Source organism: Artemia franciscana, chromosome 18 (assembly GCF_032884065.1).
Source record: "Artemia franciscana chromosome 18, ASM3288406v1, whole genome shotgun sequence".
NCBI classification, from domain to species: domain Eukaryota; kingdom Metazoa; phylum Arthropoda; class Branchiopoda; order Anostraca; family Artemiidae; genus Artemia; species Artemia franciscana.
In genome coordinates this window covers 8,866,225-8,886,503 of record NC_088880.1, presented here as the reverse complement: position 1 = coordinate 8,886,503, position 20,279 = coordinate 8,866,225, and the positions used below count along the sequence as shown (strand labels likewise).

At 34.4% G+C, this 20,279-nt stretch overlaps 1 protein-coding gene across 1 annotated transcript; it reads left to right on the top strand.

Annotated features, from left to right (window-relative positions):
- Positions 1 to 15,759, top strand: LOC136038572 (cytochrome b-c1 complex subunit 7-like). Its single transcript, XM_065721751.1, has 3 exons — positions 1 to 241; positions 9,671 to 9,897; positions 15,609 to 15,759. Exons 1-3 carry the CDS (start codon positions 205 to 207, stop codon positions 15,684 to 15,686), a joined length of 342 nt encoding a protein of 113 aa, XP_065577823.1. The 5' UTR covers positions 1 to 204; the 3' UTR covers positions 15,687 to 15,759.
- The last annotated feature ends 4,520 nt before the right edge of the window (positions 15,760 to 20,279 follow it).

The window sequence follows — 20,279 nt, the reverse complement described above, 5'->3', positions numbered from 1 at the left end:
AAAATTTATACATGTTTATCGCTAGTTTTTAGATTATTATACCTTAGATTTTAACAAAAGTTATATAAAAAATAATAAAAAAGAAATTTCAATTATTTTTAAAAAATTATTTTGATTTCACAAGCTAATTTTCATAATATTTTTACTAATATATTTGTAAATTTCATTTAAAAAATAAAATTACCCTACACAATTGAAAATATCATGGCCAGCAAAGTAGCCAAAGCTGTTGCTCAACAAGGTTATTTTTTCCTTTCTATTTGTTTAGGTCGTTTTGTATGTATAAGTTTGCATAGCCTCTGTTTATGTAAACTCGTATTTGGTGACAGTCAAGAGTTCAATAAACAGTAGCCTAAGACATTCTCAATGCTTGAATAACAATTAGCCTACATGTTTCCATGTTAACTTTGGTGCTTGCCTGGGTAAATGCCTATCCTAGTGCATGGTAATTGATAATCTAGAAAGAAAGTATGGTAATTAAATCGAAATTTTCATTAAATTTTGAAGTTCCTAAATTCATGTGGGACTCCACCCTGTGACTCTTGGAAAAAATGGTAAAATTCTAGTCCATTGACTTCTTGCTATCTTGGAAAGTTATTTTGAGGTCCCTAACTATACCCCTTCCCCCTCCTCTATATAATGCAGCTTTTTGTGCATTACAGCTTATATTTTGGTCAAATTTGATCCTTTATTACTATTAAAAGTGTAAATCCTTGCTTGCCTTAGAAAAACTCAACTTTTCACTGTTTTTTAAGCTACTATATTCCATAATTAGATCACCTGTATTGAAGTACAATTCTTACCTTTTATGGTATGGTTAAGACTGGAATGTGGGCATTTAAAGGAACCCTTTGGTCAAGTTGAGATAACAATGTTTTGAAGTGTTTTATCTAAAGGCCTTTAAACAGGGGTGATTTAAGGGGTCTCTCATTCCAAATTAGGTAACATTCTAGTTAATTGATTTCTTGCTATCTCAGAAAGGGTTCAGGTTAGGAAAATGAAACTTTCAGGGATGAATCTACAGACTAAAGTACATCCTGGGAAGGTATTTTGAAGCAACTAGCCTACCTCCACTCCTGCTCCCTTTAGAGGGCCCTGACCTTTGATGACCTTTAAAAACATGTGTTTTATAAAAGTGAAACCTTGCAAAATAGATCTTCTGCTTAATTGAAGTACAACAAAATTGTTTTCACCTTCATAACTTTGCTCAATTCCATTTTATAAGGTTTTAAAGATATGCAAATACATTTCCTAAATTTTGAAAAAAAAAACATTTATATGGCTCAAAATTCTACTCAAATAACAGAAATCACATTTTTAGAACTAAAGGCAGGGAAAAAGCAACTAGTAACTGAAAATTAAGGTAAAATGTTCTTTTGTCAATTTGCCTAGGCTACCTGTCATGTAGGCAAATTTCAGGGCCCTCTAGAGGGAGAAGGAGTAGAGGTGGGTACTTCAAAATACCTTCCCCAGACATACTTTAGCCTGTAGACCCATCCCTGAAAGTTTCATTTTCCTAACCTAAACCCTTTCTGAGATAGCAAGAAGTCAATTAACTAGAATTTTACCCATATTATGATTAGTTGCTACAATTGGGTAAGGCTTATGTTATATGTGTGTCAAGAACATCTATTTTGTATATCATAACAGCATAGAGAAAGTCAGTTTCTTCAAGAAGGCCCAATAATGATTCTTAGAAACCTGAAGAGAGGCAAAACAGAAATTTAGTGAGAAAAAATAAGCACAAGTACTAAATACATGATTGACACAACCATAGCAGATCTGCTCTCTTTGGAGGAGTTGGGGGGGGGGGTGATTTGAAAAATTAGAAAGATGTATTTGTAACTTATGAACAGGTGATCAGATCTTAATGAAGTTTGATATTTAGAAGGACCTTGTGTTTCAGAGCTCTTGTTTTAAACCCAGGAGTTGGATTTAAGGGGTGTTGGATGGGGAAACCCTAAATCTTGGAAGACATGAAAATTGAAGTATCTTTATCTTGCAAATGGGTGGCCAGAACTTAGTGAAACTTGATATATAGAAAGATCTTATGTCTGAGATGCTTAATACAGATACTTATACAGAAATTACTCTGTATATGAAAGGGGTTTTTCCTCCTCAATGCCCCACTTTTTATGCTAAAGTTTGACTCTTTCTGTTAACTTTACTCTTTAGAACAGTAAAAAAGTTTTAGAGCAGGGTGTTGAGGAGGAAAAAGCCCTTTCATATACACTAAATAGTTTCATAAAACTATTTTAAGTTTCAATGTTGCTCCTTATTTTCAGTTAAAAAAAACTTGTTTTTTTATTTAGTTTAATTTTTTTATTTAATTCTGTTGATTATGCTCAATAATGATTATTAAAAACCTGAAGAGAGGTGAAACAGAAACCTGAGACCAGTGGTGTCAATTACAGGAGGGACAAGGGAACCACCCCATACTCCCCCTCTAGATTTTTTTTAGATTTTCATTGGAAATGCCTTAATTTGTGTTTTCTTTGAAAAAGAACAACAAATTCCCCCCCCCCCTGCTATATTTTCAAAATGCATTTTACACCTCCTAAATTTTGTGATTTGACACTGTCTTAGACTGGATCTCTCAATTCAACAAACACAAAGAAGACTTATGAACAACTTATGGATTTGTTAGCAGTCTTTAACAATATTTCCTTCATTATAAATTTTTCACAAATATTTTAAAAATAAAAAGCTAAATTACCTTATAACTTCATCAAAAGCTCCTCTCAGATCCCGGAAAGCTGTTCTGGCTTCTGAGGAATTGTTATGTCACTCATAATTACCTTTCCATGTGTCATATGTTATTCCAAAGAGTAATTAATGTGGAGTTCAAATATTGAGAAGACTGTTTGTTTTAATGAGAATGTAAATATGTGGGAGGTTGTGAGAAAATTAATACAATCTTTTCCCTTTAAATTTGAATAGGCTAGGAAAAAACAATCCATATCCAGGAGGGCTAAAGGGTATAAAAAGGTCTGAAACCTTTCTCTGACTCATAAAAATGTAACAAAATGAATATAAACAAGTCTTTCATGTGTTTCATAGTTTTTTTTTATAAACATTCCTCAAAAAATTGTTAATACCCCTTCCCCACTAAAAATTTCCTGGATACCACCCAATGAAAGAGATTTAAAAATGTGAAAAATGCCAGTTTTCAAATTTTAAGGGGTGTGTAACATCTCTAAATCTTCTATATTGGTAAAACGTCAACAATTGGGAAAGGGGTTGTTGAAACGCAAATATTCAATCAACAAAGTCATAGTTTGCACCAAAGGCCCAAGAATTTTGATTCTGTCTTGGCCCAAAACATGCACAATAACCCTCACCACTTCATTTTGTTTGAAAACACTTCCATTATTCAGAGGGTCCTTGTCGAAATATTTGCTTGATTTTTTTCTTCATATTTTGCTTCTGGCTGACAAAATTCTCATTTTCTCAGCTATTTGATTTTTTCATTAATTATGTATTTTCCTTTCCTGGTTTCTAATGAAACATTGAGCTTTAAATATCATAGGAATGTATTGATGCTTGTCTTAAGTTTAAAATGGTTCTTTACTTTCCTTTGTAAAACTTCTTTTCTGGATAGTTGTGTTGTAATTAATGTTTATTAAGGGCTTATTTTTGGTTTATTTTGCTAATTTTAAATATATATTTATAAAACTATGGTATAAATTAAATATAAAAAAACAAGTGTTTTTAACTGAAAGTAAGGAGCAACATTAAAACTTAAAATGAACAGAAATTACTCTGTATATGAAAGGGCCTTTTCCTCCTCAACACCCTGCTCTTTACGCTAAAGTTTTTTACTGTTTTAAAAAGTAAAGTTAACAGAAAGAGTCAAAGTTTAGCATAAAAAGTGGGGCGTTGAGGAGGAAAAACCCCTTTCATATATGGAGTAATTTCTGTAAAAGCATCTGTATTAAGCATCTCAGACATAAGATTCCCCATCCAACTCCCTCAATGTCACTGGATCTGGTCAGGATTTAAAATAAGAGCTCTGAAGCACAAGATCCTTCTAAATATCAAACTTCATTAAGATCTGATCACCTGTTTGTAAGTTACAAATACATCTTTCTAATTTTTTGAATTGTTTCTAGGTTCCTATTACCTGTACAATTGTTTAGGGTCATGAAACTATTGTTAATAGATGCATTGTGACTTTTGGAATATCTTTTCTCTTTTGCAAAACTACCACAAACTCACCATTATGAAGCATTACTGAAGCATAATATATTTGAAAACCCACTTTAGGTAATATAGGCTCTCCACAAATCCAGTTGTACTTGTCTCATGGTATTCTGTTGCAGTTCAGAAAGAAGCTACAAAACAGTGGGAACTTTGTCTGTGGCCAAAGTGTCTATTAATTGTTGTAAACATTGTCAGCTAATAACAGTACAGAATTGTTCTATATGGTGAGCAGGATTTATGGGTCACATTATCATGCCATTTAAGGAAAGAATATCACTGGTCTATAGGGTGGGTGGAATGGATTGGTCATATAGTGGTAACGTTCAAGGATAATAATGATTCAAATTGAATGAGAAGATGGCAAGTGGAGCTTTTCTCCCACCCCTTAATGTTGCAATGGGTGAGAGAATATATGATAATGTGTCTGTAGTGTCTGCAGAGTTAAATGCCATAATCATGACATTAGATCACCTCATAAATAATCAACCTTTGGATTGGTAATTTACAAAATATATAGTTTATTCTGACATGTTGTCAAGCTTAGAGTTGCTGTATTCAGCTTTTCAGTATAAGATGGACATAGACACATTTCATTGTCCTAGCATTATTGATAATCTTGCTTCAAGAGGAATAAGAACTTATTTTCAGTATGTTCCAAACCACTCATGTATAACTCATAACCATCAGGTTGATGAAATTGCAAAAAGTGTTTTAAATATTGAACAGCCAAGTGGGAGACCAATCCCCATTAGAGACATGTACCGTTGGAGATTATCAGAGGTATTGTTAAATAAGAATGATGTGATTTTATCACCCTTCCCCAATAAGCACTTTTTCAAAATTCATCAAAGAATTTGGTCTGGCTCAAATTGGCTAAATTTTGTGACATTTTCATATCAGTTCCCTGATTCAAGTGGCTCAGTTCTCTCTTCCCTCTTTCCAGGTATTGAAATTTATCAAAATTAAAAAATTGTTCATTGCTTATTTGAACGTAATATGCTGATGTCAGCACAGTATATCCTGCAATGTAAACTATTAAAGTGCTTCAAATGCTACAAAATCATGCTATCAGCTAAGAACCATCTGACTATGCCTGCACACAGAGCTCAGAGCTCAATGTTTATCTTCTTATATTTCAACTCCTAGAATCAAAATATTTACTGAAAGAAATCTGAGCAGATTTAAGAAAAATAAGAAGCAACCAATTCAGTAGCTCTGTTCATCTTGCTGACTGAATCAAAAGGAAAAGGGTTGAATAGTCTTGACTGAAAAGCCCTTGTTTGCTGAAACAGAAGAAGAAGAAACATGTAGTTGAGTAAAACAGATTCATGAAAGGGCCCAAGGAATTTGGATAGGAGTCAGCCAAGTTTGTTGTCATCTTGAGGTATTTTTTCCTTGACTGTTCTACAAGATATGAGGATTTTTGAGATTACCAGAAAAAGAAAGGTGTCTCCCATTCAATAGTTCCAATCAGTGCATCTTGAAAAGGTGGCTGTTGTTGGGTCCTGCTGTCTGCTGAGCAATTAATCAGTGGCCATCCCTCTTGAAGTATTTTTTGCATTATATGCCATAAAAAAAAAAACATTTTGAAGAATGTTGTGTCATCAGCAAAGTATTTGGCAGAACTTGAATTCATGTATTCATTGGCTTTTTTTTTCTTTTTCTTTTTTTTATAAAATTGGCAGTAGTGTTTCAGAAGAATGAACTGCTTGTGCATGCTCTTTATGCTGATCTGAAAAATTCACTTCTCACTGTTTTAGCAAGACATTTGAAACCTGACATTCTCTTTTCTGCTGATGAAATTTCTACCAGTTTCCTTGAGAGCTTGGACAAATATTTGAAGGACACTATTGTAGGTGAGCAGATTGAGCTTACATTAGATGGGCAGGAACTCACCTTGGCTGAAAGACAAGGGTTCAGTCAAAGCTGTGAAGGCATTTCAAGGCAGCAGCTAAATACTTGATCAAGAAGTACCCCATCTCGTCTAATGGTCATGTTGCTTAGGGGCCTGGATCCTATGGAAAGAAAAATAGCTCGTATTCCATCAGATATAGTTGTGCTTGCTTGATAGATCCTAGTAGGAGTAAGTGTTGAGGATGTTAGAAGTGAGGGGTATTGCTACAAGCTGAGAACTCAGTAGAACCAACATCATCATGCATCAATGATTACTGGCATTTAAACTTCTCTATGACAAATGCTTTTGGTGGGCAAAAGTATGCTTTTATGTTGAAGCTTGTAAAAGCTGCATTGACATTATTGCATGGAAGTGCCTATGTAAAGAGGGATTTTTGCTCTCAGGAAGACCTTTTCTGTTGGACAGAGCTGCCACGTCAGAAAGAATCCCGAATGCAAAGCCATGTGCAGTTGAATAATTGAACCCATATGGAGGCAAATCCAAAAGGTTCCCTATTCTCAAAGAGTTGTTGACTTTGACTAGGTCAGCTTGGTCAAAATATTAACACAATGTGGAGAGCAAAGCAAAAGAATAAGCTTCAGAACAAAGTGTCTTACGAGCAAGAGAAAGAAAGGGAGCTAAACCTCATTGACATCTCTAGAAAAAAGAGTTAGATAGACTTGAGGAATAATTGCAAGAAAAAGGGGAGGGGGAAGCAGGCTGAAAAGGGCATACAAAAGAGGAAGTCAGACATGGTAAGCAAGCTAATCTATCTCTTAGAGAAGTCAGAAAAGTGATTGAGTTGGCTTTTCAGCTGAAGTCTTATGAAGTGTTTTTACTTGCTTCTAGTCTTGAAGTTACTTTTCTTTTTTGTTTTAAATAAATATAACTGAAAGTTCAAACAAAAAGAAAATGGAAAAATAAAGACAGCTAACCCATCTCCATGGAAAATGAGTTCCTTCCAAGGCACATGAATATGATGATTCTTGAGGTGACTTGGCAACCACTTCTGATTAATGAGCAAAGGAATGTTTTGACCATGAATGGCAATCAAAATCCCCTTCCACTTTTTTCCCTCTTTTCATCCCATAAGTCCCTTGACAGGTCGTCAAGTCTTTTTTCCAATGAGCAGGAATCATTCAGATCCCTGTGAATCTGACTATTCAGCCATCAAATCATTTTATTTTCCAAAAGATCTGTCTGTTGTGGTAGGGAGGCTTTGATTGTTTGGGATGAATAAATGTGCTGTTCAGCAAAGTGATGCAGAGGGCTTGCAAGGTTATCTTCCATGTCATTGTGTAAAAAATGAAAAGTATATTTCCCAATGTACTACTCTGGTGTACATCTTCTGGGTAAGGTTTATATTAACAGACTATTCAGGTAGCTAATAAATAAACTTGCCTCTATAGTCAGAATTGTAAACTGAATCAAAACTTATTCTGCATTTGCTTTGGAAACGAACTTTACCCACCTCCCTCCTCTAGTGTGCAAATATATACCCTGAATTAGTATATATAGGGATGGTGGTAAAGGTCATTTCCAATGCAAAAAAAAATGCCAGTTTTGGGTTAAGGATGCAATTCTGATCATAAAGGTAAGTTTATTTCTTAGCTACCTGAATAGTCTGTTAATATAAATCTTGTCCCATCTGCCTCATTGAATATTTGAGGGAGGTGAACCTCTCAAGAAAAATCCACTGTGAAAAATTGAAAGAAATCTTTCAATCACCTTTAACATATGTCCTCTGACATCATAAGCATGAAGTTTTGTTATTAAGCCGTGCTCTGCCAAAGCCTTAGCAATTTCAAATGACAATACCCTGATGTCATAACCTTTTGCTGGAGGTTCAATCCACTCCTGGTTGTGGTCCATTAAACAGTCGAGCATTGGAAGCTTTGGGCGAGATTCATTTTGGCAGTTATTTAAAAATTCAGGCACTGATTGAGTGAATGATTTGAAACCTTTTTGTAAATTTAACCAATGCAAGAGAGCAGGCTGATAAGCCTTTATGAGTTGATGTTCATTGATTTGCCTTTTGTTTTTGGTATAGGAAGGACATAGGCGGATTTGTGTATGCACAGAAAGGTTGCAGAGGAAAAACACAAGTAGGATAGTGATGCCAAAGGTCAAGTCAATTCAGCACTGCAGATTTTCAAGAAAATATTTGGACCCATGGATTTGGTCACAAAAAAAAACTCCAAAGAATCATGGGAGTATCAGAGTTCACACAATCAAGGACTGTATTGGCTTGATCAGGGAAATTGGAAACTCCTTTACTATTTATCTTCCAGATTTGGGAATTTGACTAACATCTTGGCAAGAACTTTGGTCTTTGCCCTGAGGTCTTAATCAATAGTCCCCTCACTAATTTTTTGGTAAGGGGATGATGTTCATTTAGGTGACAATAAGATCTTTTTGAAAACTCCTTCAGGTCTTAGCAAAGGTATTTTTGAGCTTGGAACCAAATTTATTTTTCTGCTGAACCTGTGATTGCTGAATGATATGTGTCTTTGCAGGCTTTTATGAAATCAAGTTTGTCCTTTTTGCAGCAGATATTGAACTAATGTCTGCCGTTGTTGGATACGTGGATCTGCTTTAATGAGATGAACTTGTAATACATTTGACTCTGGACTGCTGGGATCTTTCTGCAGCTTTCTTGGGTACTTCAAGGAGGAGGCTCTTGATTGCTGAGAAGCAAGTGTGTTTATTAAGCCATCCGAAACTCCTGTTTTATGTTGCCAGTTTTCTTGCTTGTGCTTCATATGGATAGAAGTATAAAAATTTCTACATGTAGTGATGGTAACAGGGTCACTAGTGAAGGCATGAGTGTCAACCTTAAAAGAATCTGGGTGATCCATAAGGAATAGATCAAGACAAGTTGATCTATTTAGGCCATGTTAGGCACGAAATTCAAACAGTTGCTCAAGCCTATACAAAAGAGAAAGGTTATACAAGTCTGACCCCTCTTTATCAGTGTTTTTGCTATAAAGCCACATACTGTGATGGATGTTGAAACTCCATGGAGAATAATGGCAGACCTGTCATGTTTATCCAAAATTTAATCCAGGGAAGTTTCAAGGTAGCTAGTAATCTGGCAGGTTGGTGGGTTATATAGTTCCAAAGACTAATGACTAATTAGAAGGGCCACCCTAACCCATAGAGCTTCTTTGCCTGCTGAGTTTGGGAGCTTCAGACATAAGTTCAGTACATGATTCTTTATATAAAGAGAAACATCTCATCCTCCATATTTTGCACTGTCAGTCTGAAGAGATTGGTCTCAGTGATATTCAGATTAACTCTAGACACTACCAATAATGATGTTCACATTTACTTTATTTGTTTTGTTGTTATTTTGGGGACTGAATAACTTGTTCTAAGCTATGTTGTTTATTATGGGTTACTTTCTCATTGCAATGGGGAGGAGACTTAAAGAAAATCACTTTGCTCTAAACCATACTTTTTTTTGGATCCCCTTCACTTCCACCTGGATGAATCCTCTGATACTATCTCAAGTATAAGACAGGTTATTATAATATTTAAAAAAAAAAAACTTGACATTCTCTTCACTTTCAGGAAGCTTCAAACAGACTTTGAGGAAATGGGTCTACAATACCATGGGCTTTCGTCAATATGGCCTTTGGCATGATGATTGCCTTTATGAAACAGGAGATGTAAAAGAAGCCCTTAGGCGTCTCCCAACTCGTCTGCTTGATGAAAGACAATTCAGACAGCAAAGAGCAATGCAACTGTCAGTCTGTAAAGAAGTTCTTCCCAAAGAACAGTGGACTAAATTTGAAGATGTAATTATGTTGTTGTTTTATTCTCTAACTTGCAGCAAGAATTTTAGTTTAGGGTTTATCTTAGGGGTATTTTTGATCACTAAAATGAATTTTTTGGGTAGAAAAAAAAAGATAAAGACATGCTAGAAATTTTTTATCTTTATTGTTTTAGTATAAATTTCGTCAATAAGTTTGCTGATGAGGCACTAAGAAGAGCTTCTAAAATGAAATGGTTTGACCCCTTTCAGAATATGTATCTTGAATTATTAACTAAGTGGCTTGTGCATGTCCTACATTAAAAAAAAACTTTATGCCTCAAGTATTTTCGATAATTTAAGGTAATTCAATCTTTGGTCAGATTTGATTTGATTTTTAATCAGATAATTAAATATTACCAGCAAAGGTTTCTGAATAGTTCAGTAACATCAGTTCATGAAAGTGTAGGGACAAGAATATGTGTTTTTTAAAATCAAGGAGGGTCTTGTTGTTTTCAAGTCAAAGTTTCAGTCTATGAGAAATCGGGGGGATGAAGCCTCCCCCAATGGATACCTTGAAGGGGCTTGGAGGAGGCAAACTTAGGAGACCAACTTGTTATTTATTTATGATTATCTCTATTATCACCCTTGATTGTAAATTTTCTTGGTAGGTATCCGGTGGCTGTTTACCTACTCTTTCATTGTATTACCCTTTACTGTATGATCTGACATCTTGTCAGGTAATTAATCTATGAATGCCAGTTACTATTCTATATGAACTAGATGTTCCAGTTTGTCTAAGACAAGCTCTAGGCTCCTTGCAGATTAGTCTGGATTAGCCTCCCAAATATGTCGCTATCGTCTGAATATACAAATTATTGGAATTTAATTTAATGCTTAGTGAAAAATGCTGAAAAGAAAATTAACTTTTTCTTTGAAGTAAAATCATTAATTAATTTTTTAGTTCTAAAATTTTTCTTTTGGTCACATGAGATATAAAAACAAGTTGTGTAGCCACCCATGACAGTTTGGAAAGGTGAAACTGATAGAAACTAATCAGGATGGTGGTACTGAAATGGAATATGTTCAATCCAACTTTATTTTTGTCTACCATAAGAGAACTGTCTAAGTGGCCTGGATAAGTCCTCTGGCTGGATATAGGTCATATTATAGTTTTATTAAATGCCTTTCTGAGGGATAAGATGAGGTTCGTTGCCTAAGATTCTGTTCAATCGGATAAAAAAAAGATTAAATACCCTTAGGGATTCTTGGGAGATGGCTGGAATAGAAGGTTTGTATGGGCTAAAATGGAAAGGAGTGTCTTGGCCTCTGGCGGCTTAATATTTCGATGAGTCTTTGTTTTTGTGCCTGATTTTGAATGACATTATAAAGAATAGCAAACTCAAACTTTTGAAAATTTCTTCTTGAAAATTTTTGAGAAACCTTTGAGCAGGCCAAAGTAGAGACCATTTAATATGATAGAGGAGAGTATTGTTAGGAAACATTTGAAAATTTTGAAAATCTTTGAGCTGGCCAGATTAGAGACCATATAATATAAGGAGTGATAGAGGAGAGTAGTATTGGGGAATCTTTGAAATTTTTTTAGAAATCTTTGAGCTGCCCAAATTAGAGACTTTATAATATAAGGAGTGATAGAGGAGAGTAGTATTGGCCTTTAGCCACTCAATAGTATTAAAAATTTGTTATAGTAATTATGTATTGTAACATTAATGTGGATATGTCTTCTTTGCTATTTCAGCAGTTTTTTTCTTTATTTTTTTTCTTAAAAACCAATTAATTACCTTTAATCCACTATAAAATCCTGTCACTTTTGAAAAATATATATTTTCTTTTTTTTTTGCATTTAACACAGTGTGTCACATAAATAATAACAATTAAATCTCCAGCTGACGGCAACGAAACGAGAAAATATACATTACTGCTTACTTTCAAAATAAGCCTTGATGCATATTGATACATGTATGAAATGGTATTTACAGTTGACAAAAAATTAAAACAATTTGCATACGAATTAAGTTCATAATAGGTATAGTCTTCAGAATGACAGCTGTGTATTTTGTTTCTATCTTGTGTATTTTGATAGTGGTCTTGTCATCTATTTTTTTTTATACAAAATATGAAAGAATTTTTTCAAGGCAGAGAAACAGAGGCTGTGGCCCTATTTTTACCATCACTGGCGTCGTTTGTGGGAGGGAGTATTTGATCACCAACCCCTCAAGATCTTATGCCCTCTTCCCCAAGACTTTAAAAAAGTCTATATTGGAATTTTCATTCATAAATGGTGTTTTTGGTATTTTCATTGATATAATAAAAAAAAGTACAATTTTGTTTCCTTAGAAAAAAAAATTAAGAAAACTACAAATTTGTCAAATTTATTTGGTATGAAAAGAAAAGGTAAAAAAAAAATGTATGACTCTTACATAACGAAATACATTCTTATAAAAGCTATCTTAACTTACATCCAAAATAGCATTTTAATTTCAGCGCATTATTTATTTACCCCCCCCCCTGATTTTGAAACATATATCTTCGTTCCCCCTTCTATCTCCGTGGGTTGACATCAGTGTTCACCATATGACTCAATAGTCAATGACTAGATTTGTGTTTCCTTCTCTCAATTTGATTTTATTATTATTATTTAAGAATTAAAGACGCTTCTTGACTACATAGAAATAGTGCTGATATTTTAAATACATTCAAAGCTCTGGAAGCACCGAAAATTTTAATATCCCTTCCTTCTTTGAAACGGTTACTTTTTACTCAAGTAGGCACCATGCATATAAAATGCACATTTGTTAGTAATAAAGAGTATTGGAAAACACAGTTTAGCAGAGAGAGTTGGAGACTTTACTTTTTAATGACGTTGAAAGAGAAAAAAAAATTCGTTTTCGAAGGGAATTATATTTCTGACACTGCCAATCAGTTTCTTCTCAGGCAGAGTTATTTGTATCTCCAGAAAGTACCTTTTCTTGTTGAGTAGAATTGTTGCTCAGCATTTGGTCAATCTGGTCTCTCTAGAAAGCACTTTTTCTTTTGGAGTAGGTTTGTTGCGAAGCATTTGGTCAATCTTGTCTCTCCAGAAAGTACTTTTTCTTGTTGAATAGAATTGTTACTCAGCATTTGGTCAATCTGGTCTCTCCAGAAAGTACTTTTTCTTGTTAGAATAGATTTGTTGCTCGGCATTTGGTCAGTCTAGTCTCTCTAGAAAGTACTTTTTCTTGTTAGAGTAGATTTGTTGCTCAGCATTTGGTCAATCTGGTCTTTCCAGAAAAAAACTTTTTCCTGTTAGAGTAGATTTCTTGCTCAGTATTTGGTCAATCTGGTCGCTCCAGAAGGTACTTTTTCTTGTTAGAGTAGATTTGTTGCTCGGCATTTGGTCAGTCTAGTCTCTCTAGAAAGTACTTTTTCTTGTTAGAGTAGATTTGTTGCTCAGCATTTGGTCAATCTGGTCTCTCCAGAAGGTACTTTTTCTTCTTAGAGTAATCCTCTCTAGAAAGTAATTTTTCTTGTTTGAGTAGATTTGTTGCTCAGCATTTGGTCAATTTGGTCTCTCCAGAAAAAACTTTTTCCTGTTAGAGTAGATTTGTTGCTCAGTATTTGGTCAATCTGGTCGCTCCAGAAGGTACTTTTTCTTGTTAGAATAGATTGGTTGCTCAGCATTTGGTCAATCTGGTCTCTCCAGAAAGTACTTTTTCTTGTTAGAATAGATTTGTTGCTCGGCATTTGGTCAATCTAGTCTCTCCAGAAAGTACTTTTTCTTGTTAAAGTAGATTTGTTGCTTAGCATTTGGTCAATCTGCTCTCTCCAGAAAATACTTTTTCTTGTTAGAATAGATTTGTTGCTCAGCATTTGGTCAATCTAGTCTCTCCAGAAAGTACTTTTTCTTGTTAAAGTAGATTTGTTGCTCAGCATTTGGTCAATCTGGTCTCTCCAGAAAAAACTTTTTCCTGTTAGAGTAGATTTGTTGCTCAGTATTTGGTCAATCTGGTCGCTCCAGAAGGTACTTTTTCTTGTTATAGTAGATTTGTTGCTCAGCATTTGTCAATCTGGTTTTAAAAACGTTGGAATATTTTTCACTCTAGAAATTAGTAATAATTGGGAATGTAAGTTAAATTAGGAATCAAAAAGAAACAAATTGGGATGCTTAAACGACCATTTCAGTCTATATGAAAAGAGTCAAGTTTGATGATCCTTTTTGTGTGTATGTTATCACAAGTTTTTACTTACCTTTGCAGCCCTATAATAGTACATTTTGTCAGCTTAAAAGGCTAAAGCAGATTGTTTACTTAAAATGACCTGTGTATTTACACACTAGCCTATGTTGCCATCATTTCTTTTGCATAAAGATTATCCTATGTTATTGTTCTATAAAGAACTTCTTTTTTTTTATCTGACCCCACTATGTAGGTAAGCTAAGTGTTTAGTAAGGACGGGACTGTTTTTGAAGTGCCAGAATCAGTTGCCTAAAAAACAGGTGCAATGCATATATGAGGTCAAGTCAAAAATCATCCGTAATGTTGACAAATAACTCTTCTTCCTTTGTTACTACTGACCTCTATCCTTGTTTATTTCATTGTGGTCCTGTTATGAAATTTCGACCATGATTCCTTAATTAGTCCTTAAATCGCAGGTGCATCATCGCCGCTCCATTAGAAGTTACCACCAATGAAGGACAACTATCAGGGATTCGATTTTTGGTGTTGGAAGGCGTATCAGGGACCGCAAACTACCTTTTACTCTCCGGCTCGTAATGGTGGATCTTGGTGTCGTCAACAGTAATCATTCTGTCTAAGAAGTCGTCACTTAGGTTAGCATTGCGAACTAAAGGCTTTCCTCATATCTCCAAGCGTGTTAGTTCATGCAACACTGTTAGTTCTTTCCTTGCCCATCTTGCGCAGGCTTTTAAACCCATGCGAGTTATTGCTTTTTTCTTAGATTGAACATAACTAGTTTGTAGACAGTGTGCATCTCCATCACTAGTCACTCGTCGGTCTAACAGAACCATGCCACTTGCGCGCTCATTGGTTGTCATCATTTGTCACCGTGGATGGTCTTCCAGCCCCTTTCTCATGCGTAACTCTTGTCCCACCACTTTTGGATTTATCTATCCATTTGCAGAAACTCCGTCTTGGCAAAAAAGACAACGTGTTGTCCCAATATTCTTAGATGAATTGCAGCCCCCTGATGCACCTTCCGACCACAAACACGGGGTCACTGCTTGTTGTTCCTTATTAGTGCAAACCTCTAATGGAGCGGCCATCTACAATATGAGAAGCACAAGTTAAGGAATCGGGGCTGGAACTCCATAGCGGGATCCCGACGGCATAATAATATAATAGACGAGAACAAAGGTAACATTGTAATATTGTAAAAATATTTCGATCAACAAAACAGATAATTTTGACTTACCCTCATAATAGGAGTAATAATAAGAGTAGTATATTCGTGGCCCTCTATGCATACTGAAACACCGTAGAGGAGTATAAGAAAAAAAAAGAAGATAGGGCTAAAACAAACATATAACTCTAAATTTCATAAAAATCTAAATCATTTATCCAATCAGCTCATCAAACATCAGTCATTAAAGAAGACAAACCAACGTAGAATTAGTAATTTCTTCACATCAATCAGTATCAGATAACATCAATCAGATAACATTGAGAAATATCTGTCTTGGAACGTACATTTCCTCCCAAAATTTGTGTACTTGTAATTCCAGTCTATTCTGTTTTCCAGGACATAAGGTATCTTACACCTTACCTTGAGGAAGTACTTCGAGAGAAGAAAGAAAAAGAAGAATGGGAACAGAAGTAGTAGAGCTCGAGAGTTACTCTTTAGGGAATATTATCTTTTATGACGTTATTACAAATAAATATGTTTAATCGCATTTGGATACAGTTTACAGGCTTCTTTCATTCAAATGGTAATAGGTGACAAATGATTGCTGCCAGAGATTTAACCTGGATTTGAGTGTAGTACTACCAAGATATTTGTTTTTACCAGGATAATAATGGGAGTATATCCTCCTCTTCCCTTTTCTTTTTGTTTTATATCTTCTTGTACATTTCTAATGTCTTCATTCGAGTCCTTGAAGTAGCATCAGGCAATCTTACCTTATTAAACAACAGATCCAAGTTGAAGTTTTTAACCCTATGTGCAAAAAATAGCGCGGTGGCATCTTGGCATAATATTATTTATTTTAAGATATGTCTTAGCTGCAATTATAAGAGAAAATAGTTCTTATAGAAAATACAAGGTGGGTAGTTTTCTGTTGTCGAGTAGCGGAAATCTTGAGTTGAACGTATGCGGATTATGGTAGTTGGTTTTTGTTCGTGTGTTGTTGTTTTTTCTCTTTTTTGAGCACAATTATTTGCATTTGATTCCACAGTAATTTATATTAATAAAAGTAAATTTAAGTTGAAACTTTAACCCAAAATTATCCAAGACAGCTGTGTTGCTTTTTGGAAAGCATTGATGTATATGACTGAAATTCTAGAGGTATCTTCAAAATTTATTTAGCCAATACAGGAGGAGGGGGAGGGTACTAGTCTTCCTATGATGCAGGCTGCGAGTCAACTAACTAAGATTAGTGATATGAAAATGCATCCACAAAATATTTCTTACTAAGATAGTCCAGGCACGTTTGTGAAATTTGGGGATATGAAGTTGCTACGAAGCTGGTTGAAAGCGAAAGTGTCAGGTACAGTATTTCAAAATGCCAATAATTTGATAATTCATGAGAAACTATGGCTGACGTCATTGATAAGTAGAAAATTCGCAACTATCACTAGGTATTGGGAGAAGCTCCTGAGGATCCCTTGGTTCCGTCTTGGTAGAGTGGTGCATTTAGATGCTCTACATGAGAATAAGAATGGTTTGCGGTCAAGTGTAATAAAGAGCTGGTGGATGGTTTTGATCTGACTTAGCTATGGAAAGATGGTGAGAGTAGGTGTGGATTTCGGCTTGATAGCGGAACAAGCGAGGAAGGGCTACGAAACCAGGAGATTCAAATGAGGCATGATGAGACAGCAAAAATCCGTTTGCTAGGTACAATCCGTTTGTAGGTACAGTGTATGTAGGTACAGATTAAAGATGCATTTGGGAAGAGATTTCTTATATGGAAGGAGGGAGGTGATTCGGGTTGTTTGGTAAGTATGAGAGCAGATGGGATATCACTTGGGAGAAGAAGGAAGTTTATCGCTAGATACTTCCACTTTTACATAAATCATGTTCATAAAAGCACTTATATCATAAAATATCAATATATATATATTTATATATATATATATATATATATATATATATATATATATATATATATATATATATATATATAATATCATGAAAATATTTTAAAAATACAATTTAACACGCTATCAGTAAATGGAGCCTTTTCGTTTTTATCTTAGCACTGTCATTCATTAATTCTTCACATAACATATCTTCTTTCATTTTCAAAATGTCGTAAACTTTTTTCGTTCTTCTCTATATCTTTTTTTGTAACTTCACCACGGTTTCACCCGTTTTCAAAATGTTCTGCCCATCTCTCTTTAACTCCTTCCTTATCACTAAATTATGGCCTCGTTTCTGTCTTAATTGGGACAAGTCCAGATTGATTATTCCCTCTAATTATTTTTTAAAACACTAGTGCAATATTTTAATATTAAGACATTTGGTAGCATCTTTCAGATCTTCCGCAATTTTATCCATGGCGTTCCCCTCACGCCAACCTAATTCATGTTTTTATGCTTTCTCCACTTTCCTTACACTCCTCTAATTTTTGTATAGCCTACCACCCAAATATTTCTTGTGCAAACCCCTCTTCTTCTCTGCTAAACTTAAACCATTTCACTAATATTCCTAGTAGTGTTTTTAACGTTCCTTCCTAAGACACTATCTACGAATTCACAAAATATTTTTTTGAAAATTATTTCATCCGTCTGCTACATTATCAAATTTTTGACTGTCCAGTTTAATATTCAACTGCTTTTGTAAATATTACACCATAGCTGTGTTTCAAACTATTTCAAATGACTTGTTTGTCCTAGAATATATGGTTTGCCAAAAATACATAAAGTAAGCATTCTGCTTGGACCTACTGTTTTTACTTCTAGGTCACCAATGGACAAAATTCAAAAATGCCTAGTTAGATCACATAAAGCATGTCTTTTTCTGCTAAACGTTTATATAAAAAATCGAAAAACTCAAACATTTCTATGGAGTCCACGTTATTCAGTTTTGATATACAGTCAACGTACACATATCTTTTGTATATCATGTATATTATTTGACAAATATTTCTAGATTCTGTTAAAAGAAACGACTTTCACAATACAATGTTCAAATAAAGAAATCATTGGGGGGAAATAGACATAAAAACCATTTTAAATTTTGATAAATAACTAAAAAATCGTTTTAAAAGATCATAAAATAACAAAAAAAATAAAGTTGCTTTTAAACTCAAATAACTACAAGATCTTTAGTAAATTTAGGTGTAAATCTAGAGAACATACAAAGTGATGTATATAGAATACCTTGTTCTTCTGGAATACCTTATGTTTGGAAAACCAAACATCTATTTGATCTTTTGCGTCATAATATAATGTTTAACGAAACAAAAGCTATTGGTCCAAATCTTGGTCTAAAAGAGTGCAAAAAGGAGGTCAGGCGGAATGAATATCTGAGCAGTTTTTTTTTATAGATATTAGTAAACATATTTGCCTTCTTTTTATCTAAGACATTTAGATAGCCATCCTGAATGATATCATATTTACGGTCATCATTTGACTACTTCCCACTATTAAGTTAGCTAATGAAATTATGAACTTTTGAAATTGGGGATATAAGGCTAATACTTGAACTATAGTTCAACCATGAACCCTGTTTAGCTTTCCTACAAACTAGTTTCACCTTAGCACATGATTGCTTATAAGAGATTACTGTTAACTGAGATGGGTACTTTTGAATATTTTACGAGCCTTTTTTTTTCTCTGAACTGCAACCCTACACTCGTCCTTCCACCAGTTCTTGGGTCTTTTGAAGTCATTGTAAAAATATAACTAAGTCATTGGTATTACCGATTTAGCTGACTGCAATAGGATTGTTTTCAAGTTAGACTCAATGGCATGAATATCAAAATTGAAAGAAACAAAGGAAAAGTCTACTTCCTTTAGTATTTCACGAAAAAGGGACCAATTGCCTTTGGAGTTATTAAATGTAGGTATGTGGAGTTTGGGAGAATAGTATAAATCGCGAATTGATGTTACAATTGCAAAATGATTCAGATTGTAGAAACGGGACCTTTACCTTCTGAACTAAATCATAATACGAAGAAGGACACAGAAGCGAACAGACACAGAAGAAGGACAGAAGGACCTGGTCTGAAAGTTAAATGGAGTGAAAATCAAAGTGTCTGGACAGTTGTACAAAATGTACTCTATACCTCTTCCTGCTTTGTTGCTACCAGCTGATTGTTCCCAGAGAGGACTGTGGGCATTCAAATCACCAAAAATAAAGGTATTATTGCCTGATGCTTCAGATTCTAAGACACTTTGGATGTCCTTAATCCCACATGGGTTATACAGTGATTTTATGGAAAGATGATTACCATTAGCTAGGGTAATTATTATACCTACAACATCAATTTCATCCTGTAGATAATTAAAGGTTGAGGAGAATGTTGAATTGAATCATGAACAAAGATAGCAACACCCAACTCCCTTTCTATTAGTTGATCTATCTTTCCTGTAGCACTTGTATCCAGGCATTTTGTCTTTTTCGAACTGATTAATATTAGTCGTTTGTAGACAAGTAATCCCAATTCTGTTATTATTTGCACATTGGATAAGATCAGCAAGTTTGTTTGAATTTGAAGAAACACAATTCTATAATAGGATCTGCAGCTTAGCTAACATAGGAAAAGTTAAATAGGCAACATGCATTATACTTTGAGAGAATTGATGATTATTCAGTTCCTATCTCATTGAAAATAAAATAAAAAAAATTAAATTAAAAAAAAAATAAAATCCTCATTGAAAAAAAAAAAAAAAAAAACGACAAGGAGAAATGGCAATTTTTTCTGAGAAATGAACAAGAAAGGCTATACGCAAAAAAGATAAAACACCAGATAAACGGTTGCTCTTGGGTTAATATCTGACAAACGAAGAACCAAACACACAAGTCATCTATTGCTTTCAGTTATACAGAGCAACTGCAAACAAAGTCCAATTTTGTTATATTTCTTTGAGCGTTTAGTAGTAACTTTGGATTATTTGAACCTGCTGAGTCAGCTAGATCTATATAATTTTATTTCCTATCCTGTTTCTATCTTCTAGATTCTACAAACCTTAAAGATGTTAAGACGATTAAAAACTGAAAATCAGTTCAATTACTGTGAAATAGATAGTG

Coding starts and splice junctions, on each gene's coding strand:
- LOC136038572 (XM_065721751.1), top strand. CDS start 205: ATGGCCAGCAAAGTAGCCAAAGCTGTTGCTCAACAAG. Junction 242..9,670: donor CAAAGCTGTTGCTCAACAAG/GTTATTTTTTCC, acceptor CTTCACTTTCAG/GAAGCTTCAAACAGACTTTG. Junction 9,898..15,608: donor AGTGGACTAAATTTGAAGAT/GTAATTATGTTG, acceptor TCTGTTTTCCAG/GACATAAGGTATCTTACACC.